The sequence below is a fragment of the Scyliorhinus canicula genome, chromosome 14 (assembly GCF_902713615.1).
Source record: "Scyliorhinus canicula chromosome 14, sScyCan1.1, whole genome shotgun sequence".
Taxonomy (NCBI): domain Eukaryota; kingdom Metazoa; phylum Chordata; class Chondrichthyes; order Carcharhiniformes; family Scyliorhinidae; genus Scyliorhinus; species Scyliorhinus canicula.
Genome location: NC_052159.1, coordinates 38244689 through 38251934, shown reverse-complemented (window position 1 = coordinate 38251934; position 7246 = coordinate 38244689). Strand labels below are relative to the sequence as shown.

At 55.6% G+C, this 7246-nt stretch overlaps 1 protein-coding gene across 3 annotated transcripts in view; it reads right to left on the bottom strand.

Annotated features, from left to right (window-relative positions):
* The window catches only part of dclk1a (doublecortin-like kinase 1a), a 475245-nt gene extending 470741 nt beyond the window's left edge, over positions 1-4504 (bottom strand). Inside the window, exons 1-2 of one of the 3 annotated variants that reach the window (XM_038818045.1) lie at positions 4224-4504; positions 3551-3931 (exon numbers count right to left, since the gene is read on the bottom strand). In XM_038818045.1, coding sequence (XP_038673973.1) covers positions 3551-3920 — 370 coding nt within the window. In that variant the 5' untranslated portion in view covers positions 3921-3931; positions 4224-4504. The remainder of the gene's footprint in view (positions 1-3550; positions 3932-4223) is intronic. The other 2 variants (XM_038818046.1, XM_038818044.1) reach the window with 2 other exon arrangements.
* Between the last annotated feature and the right edge of the window lie 2742 nt (positions 4505-7246).

The following is a 7246-nucleotide window of genomic DNA, read 5'->3' as shown; positions in this document are numbered from 1 at the left end:
ATGTAGGGGTGGGATGTTAGGGGTGCGGGATGTTAGGGGTGCGGGATGTTAGGGTGCGGGATGTTAGGGGTGCGGGATGTTAGGGGTGCGGGATGTTAGGGGTGCGGGATGTTAGGGGTGCGGGATGTTAGGGGTGCGGGATGTTAGGGGTGCGGGATGTTAGGGGTGCGGGATGTTAGGGGTGCGGGATGTTAGGGTGGGGTTGTTAGGGGTGCGGGATGTTAGGGGTGCGGGATTGTTAGGGTGGGTTGGTAGGGTAGGGGATGCGGATGTTAGGGAGTGGGGATTGAGGGAGTGGGGGCTTGTTTAGGAGTGGGGGATGTTAGGGTGGGGGGGATGTTAGGGGGTCCCTGGGGGGGATGTAGGGTGGGGGTGGGGGAGGTTAGGGGTGGGGGAGGTTAGGGGTGGGGGATGTTAGGGGTGGGGGATGTTAGGGGTGGGGGATGTTAGGGGTGGGGAGGTTAGGGGTGGGGGAGGTTAGGGGTGGGGGAGGTTAGGGGGTGGGGGAGGTTAGGGGGTGGGGGAGGTTAGGGGTGGGGGGTGGGGGAGGATGGGGGAGGTTAGGGGTTGGGGGGATGGGGGAGGTTAGGGGTGGGGGGATGGGGGAGGGTAGGGGTGGGGGGATGGGGGAGGTTAGGGGTGGGGGGGATGGGGGAGGTTAGGGGTGGGGGGGATGGGGGAGGTTAGGGGTGGGGAAGGTTAGGGGTGCGGAAGTGGGGGAGGTTAGGTGTGGGGGGGGTGGGGGAGGTTAGGGTTGGGGGAGGTTAGGGGTGAGGGAGTGGGGGAGGTTAGGGGTGGTGGGGGAGGTTAGGGGTGGGGGGGGTGGGGGAGGTTAGGGGTGGGGGGTGGGGGAGGTTAGGGGTGGGGGTGGGGGAGGTTAGGGGTGAGGGAGGTTAGGGGTGGGGGAGGTTAGGGGTGGGGGAGGTTAGGGGTGGGGGAGGTTAGGGGTGGGGGAGGTTAGGGGTGGGGGAGGTTAGGGGTGGGGGAAGAGGGGGAGGTTAGGGGTGGGGGAGAGGGGGAGGTTAGGGGTGGGGGAGAGGTTAGGAGGTTAGGGGTGGGGGAGGAGGTTTGGGGTGGGGGATGAGGTATGGGGTGGGGGGGTGGGGGTGGGGGAGGTTAGGGGTGGGGGAGGTTAGGGGTGGGGGAGGTTAGGGGTGGGGGAGGTTAGGGGAGGGGGAGGTTAGGGGAGGGGGAGGTTTGGGGTGGGGGAGGTTTGGGGTGGGGGAGGTTTGGGGTGGGGAGGTTTGGGGTGGGGGAGGTTTTGGGGTGGGGAGGTTTGGGGTGGGGGAGGTTAGGGGTGGGGGAGGTTCGGGGTGGGGGTGGGGGGATGGTTTGGGGTGGGGGTGGGGGGAGGTTAGGGGTGGGGGTGGGGGAGGTTAGGGGTGGGGGGGAGGTTAGGGGTGGGGGGAGGTGAGGGGGGGGGGGTGGGGGGGAAGCTAGGGGTGGGGGGGAGGTTAGGGGCGGGGGAGGTTAGGGGTGGGGGGGATGTTAGGGGTGCGGGATGTTAGGGGTGCGGGATGTTAGGGGTGGGGGGATGTTAGGGGTGGGGGGGATGTTAGGGGTGGGGGGGATGTTAGGGGTGGGGGGGATGTTAGGGGTGGGGGGGGATGTTAGGGGTGGGGGGGGATGTTAGGGGTGGGGGGGGTGTTAGGGGTGGGGGGGTGTTAGGGGTGGGGGGGATGTTAGGGGTGGGGGGGATGTTAGGGGTGGGGGGGATGTTAGGGGTGGGGGGGATGTTAGGGGTGGGGGGGTTGTTAGGGGTGGGGGGGTTGTTAGGGGTGGGGGGGATGTTGGGGGTGGGGGGGATGTTAGGGGTGGGGGGGATGTTAGGGGTGGGGGGGATGTTAGGGGTGGGGGGGATGTTAGGGGTGGGGGGGGATGTTAGGGGTGGGGGGGATGTTAGGGGTGCGGGATGTTAGGGGGGGGGGGGGATGTTAGGGGTGGGGGGGATGTTAGGGGTGGGGGGGATGTTAGGGGTGGGGGGATGTTAGGGGTGGGGGGGATGTTAGGGGTGGGGGATGTTAGGGGTGGGGGGGGATGTTAGGGGTGGGGGATGTTAGGGGTGGGGGATGTTAGGGGTGGGGGAGGTTAGGGGCGGGGGAGGTTAGGGGCGGGGGAGGTTAGGGGCGGGGGAGGTTAGGGGCGGGGGAGGTTAGGGGCGGGGGAGGTTAGGGGCGGGGGAGGTTAGGGGCGGGGGTGGGGAGGTTAGGGGTGGGGGTGGGGAGGTTAGGGGTGGGGGTGGGGAGGTTAGGGTGGGGGTGGGGAGGTTAGGGGTGGGTGTGGGGAGGTTAGGGTTGGGGGTGGGGAGGTTAGGGGTGGGGGATGTTAGGGGTGGGGGATGTTAGGGGTGGGGGATGTTAGGGGTGGGGGATGTTAGGGGTGGGGATGTTAGGGGTGCGGGATGTTAGGGGTGGGGGATGTTAGGGGTGGGGGAGGTTAGGGGTGGGGGGGGGGGGGGTTAGGGGTGGGGGGGGTGGGGAGGGTAGGGGTGGGGGGGTGGGGGAGGTTAGGGGGGGTGGGGAGGTTAGGGGTGGGGGGGGTGGGGAGGTTAGGGGTGGGGGAGGTGGGGAGGTGGGGGGGTGGGGGAGGTTAGGGGTGGGGGGTGGGGGCGGTTAGGGGTGGGGGGTGGGGGAGGTTAGGGTGGGGGGTGGGGGAGGTTAGGGGTGGGGGGGTGGGGGAGGTTAGGGGTGGGGGGTGGGGGAGGTTAGGGGTGGGGCGGTGGGGGAGGTTAGGGGTGGGGGGGTTAGGGGTGGGGGAGGTTAGGGGTGGGGGGGTGGGGGAGGTTAGGGGTGGGGGGTGGGGGAGGTTAGGGTGGGGGGTGGGGGAGGTTAGGGGTGGGGGGTGGGGGAGGTTAGGGTGGGGGGGTGGGGGAGGTTTAGGGGTGGAGAGGTTAGGGGTGGGGGGGAGTGCGGGAGGTTAGGGGTGGGGGGGGTGGGGGAGGTTAGGGGTGGGGGGGTGGGGGAGGTTAGGGGTCGGGGAGGTTAGGGGTGGGGGGGGGGGGGAGGTTAGGGGTGGGGGGAGGTTAGGGGTGGGGGGTGGGGAGGTAGGGGTCGGGGAGGTTAGGGGTCGGGGAGGTTAGGGGTGGGGGAGGTTAGGGGTGGGGGGTGGGGGAGGTTAGGGGTGGGGGAGGTTAGGGGTGGGGGGTGGGGGAGGTTAGGGGTGGGGGAGGTTAGGGGTGGGGGGTGGGGGAGGTTAGGGGTGGGGGGTGGGGTGGGGAGGTTAGGGGTGGGGGGTGGGGGAGGTTAGGGAGGTTAGGGGTGGGGGGTGGGGGAGGTTAGGGGTGGGGGGGGGGAGGTTAGGGTGGGGGGGTGGGGGAGGTTAGGGGTGGGGAGGTTAGGGGTGGGGGGGTTGTGGGGGGTTAGGGGTGGGGGGTGTGGGGGGTTAGGGGGTGGGGTTGGTTAGGGGTGGGAGAGAGGGGCTTTACCCTGCAATATCCCCTTGCACCTAAAAGGACTGCTTGCAGATTCTGCTCTGCCACCCAGTGTCGCTCCTGGTGGGTGCTGACCTGCCCAAATTGTCCATACTATTTTGGTTTGCTGGCCATACACACCTGCCACTAGCTCCTCGAGACTGGTGACTTTCTTGAAGCCATCGATGGTGTAGAGGACCCTGACTCCCTGGGGCAGATTGACGTTATCCGAGAGAGTCCGGGTCAGGTCGGCCAGCAACGCCTCGAAGGAGCGGAAGCGGTCCTGGGACACGGCGTACACGATGCCCTTAAAGTAGCGGTCCCCGTTGCGGTAAAAACGCACTTTCTTGGCTTTTTTCTCCGAGCTGAGAGTCTGCAGCGTGCGGGTCCGGTAGAAGCTGCAGTGGGCGCTGTGTGTTGGGCTGGGCAAGCCATTGAGCCGGGACGCTCTGCTGTACCTCATCCCCTTGTCTCGTTCATCAAAATGTTCAAACTCTAAATCCCTATCCATGTCGAGTTGATCTAGAATTATAATGTTTTTAAAAAGAAGACAAATAACATCTCGCTTTAGAATTCGCCTTTAGTCCCCCAAACGGAGGTTAGCTTACAACAAAGGAAATCACTGTAATTTTTGTTAAAGCCCACATGTCCCATCCCTGTCAGCATCAAATGTAAGCAAAATAGAAGGTGCATCTCCAAATCGTCAATTAGAAAAATATTTATTAAGCAATGCACCTTTGATGGTAAAATCTGGTCCTGTTACACCCAGTGTTCTCAGTGAATTAGATTACAGGCAACGTAATATAATACATACCAATGTCTGAAGGTGAATGTGGATGACGAGACGCTTTTTATTTCCAGCAGGTTCTCTTCCCGATGTTTTATGTGGCCTGGATGAGAGATACAGAGGGAGAGTTGCTGAGTGCCTTTGTTGTGTCTCCGGACCTGTGCGCCTGTCTATGTTATGTGTGTTAGAGACAGGGCTGCAGCTGCTGTGAACTGTGATTTGCATTGGCCCGTCCCTCATTTCAATTCATCCTTCACGCCAGTCACACACGCGTTTTAATTCTCCCCAGAGAAACTGATAACGGATTGCAAATCCGCGCATCTTGCTTGGCCGGCACATCCCACCCCACGTCCGCTTGGTGGACAAACGAGTTAATTAAAGTTGTTTAATTTGTGGAAGATAACGGCTCTGGTCAGCATGCAATATGCCCTGTTTCATCTACAGATAATTGAAAGGGGTAGAGCAGGAAGTCCACTGCAATATATGAGTGTTGTAATGCTAATTGTATTATTCCACATCTGTAAGTAGAGACTTGTTCACGTTCTTGTGATGCATACTGCCTATCGATGGATCTAAAGGGCCTCATATGCCCACATTATTATGGTGCTTGTGAGCAAGTGCATCTTGCAGGAGGGATCTGGAAAATCAATCCAGCAGTGGAAACAAATTCAAACCTCATGTGAACTGTCGAGATCCTAATTTTTTAAACTAATCTTGGTGTAAAACAATCTCAGTCGAACGATTCTTCAAAACAGGTTACAGAAAATTATGAAGATCCAAATATTTTTCACCAGGGCAACTATTTTTTTTTAAATTGGAAACAATTTGCAATGCATCCAGATCATATACCCTATATTGTTAAGTCATTAACATTGAACAATCGCACAAATAATTTAAATTTATTCCAATGTTCCATGTGATCCTGATTTTTTTACATAATGTAGAACATTACTTTAGCAGACTATTTGAGAGAATTATGCACGGCTGTCTCCTGGGATAGTACCAGAGGAGTGTGTGTGTGCGTGATGATTTATTAAACATTTGGCAATGGAAAAGATCTAATAGCAGTTAACACCTACATTTTAAATAGCAAAGAGTTATGTTGTATGATAAATAGTCTCTGCTTGGACCCCATAGCATGTTCAGAGTCTTTAATCCAATTGATTTATATTTGACAAATTCGAGAGAAAGACAATGGCCAGAATGGAAGGCATCACCAAAACGGAAAATAATATTTTAAAAGTAGGCAGGTATGTAATTGCCGATAAGATGTTGCCAAACCTGAGTTTTAAAAATGTTAAGGTTGTGGAAGGACAGAAAGCATTAAGAGTTATGTTTTGTCATTTTAGCGAAGGAGTGGAGGAAATGAGGGGAGTGTATAAAAATAATAATAGCTTATTGTCACAAGTAGGCTTCAATTAAGTTACTATGAAAAGCCCCTCGTCGCCACATTCTGGCACCTATTCGGAAAGGCTGGAACAGGAATTGTTCTGCATTACAAGCCAGCTGTCTTAGCCTATTGTGCTAAACCAGCCCCTTTAGGAGATCATTTAGAGCTTAGACGGGAATCTGAAAATAACCACCATTAAAACTGTGATAAAATACAGAAAGAGAAAAAAGTTGTGATGGAAATTGTTATCCAAGATAAGAGGTGGTACTGGTTGGCTCGACTATGAAGCATAATTGCCACTGTGACGTGGGCTGACTCAAAGCATTTAGTTAAGTCTGGATGGAGAAGACCTGAGGATTTAACTTTAGTCACAGTTATCCATTCATGAATCAGGAAGGGGCTGTGCACGTGTACACTGCATTGAGACAATCAGATGGCCTACTTGTGTCAGCGAGTTAAGAAGATGTCAAAAGCATATCATTCGAAAATAGTGGGAGCAGAGAAATTATTAGTGACTAATGAACAGAAAGGATGAGACAAAGAACTGAGGTTGGTCTTGAAAGTCAGTTTCAGGCGGAATTGAAATTGTGATTCATTAGAAAATGTCAGTGCACGAAGGAACAAAAAGTTCAAGCATGCTATGATATCTTTTTACCATGACGGATTCTATAATTCTAGAGCAGAATTCTAAATAATATTACAAGTATTCCAATCCTGCATATTTTGTATGATAATCCATTTTACATGATGGAGCAGTCTGAAGTGGGTGATGATTTAAGTGTCAGCCTTGTCTCAGTGGTGGCATTCCGGCTTCTAAGTCATATGGTCATAGGCTCAAACTCCACTTTAGTAAATTGAGCATGTAATCCAGGCTGACACTTCAGTGCAGTATAAAATAAGAGTCACATTGTTGGAGGTTCCTTTTTCAGGGTTCAGGGTTCAGGGTTCGTGATGTCTCTGATCGTGTTTTTGGGATCCTTAAGGGGGAGGGGGAGCAGCCCCAAGTCGTGGTCCATATAGGTACCAACGACATAGGTAGGAAGAGAGATGGGGATTTGAGACAGAAATTCAGGGAGCTAGGGTGGAAGCTGAGAGCTAGAACAAACAGAGTTGTTATCTCTGGGTTGTTACCCGTGCCACGTGCTAGCGACGTAAGAAATAAGGAGAGAGAGGAGTTGAACACGTGGCTACAGGGATGGTGCAGGAGGGAGGGTTTTGGTTTCCTGGATAATTGGGGCTCATTCTGGGGTAGGTGGGACCTCTACAAACAGGATGGTCTTCACCTGAACCAGAGGGGTACCAATATCCTGGGAGGGAGATTTGCTGGTGCTCTTCGGGGGGGTTTAAACTAATTCAGCAGGGGGATGGGAACCTAAATTGTAGACCCAGTGTACAGGATGTTGAGAGTAGTGAGGTCAGGGATAGGGTTAAAAGTTCGAAAGAGGGCACCGGCAAGCAGGACGCTGGTTTGAAGTGTGTCTACTTCAACGCCAGGAGCATCCGGAATAAGGTGGGTGAGCTTGCAGCATGGGTTGGTACCTGGAATCTTGATGTTGTGGCGATTTCGGAGACATGGGTAGAGCAGGGACAGGAATGGTTGTTGCAGGTTCCAGGATTTAGATGTTTCTGTAAGAACAGAGAAGATGGTAAAAGAGGGGGG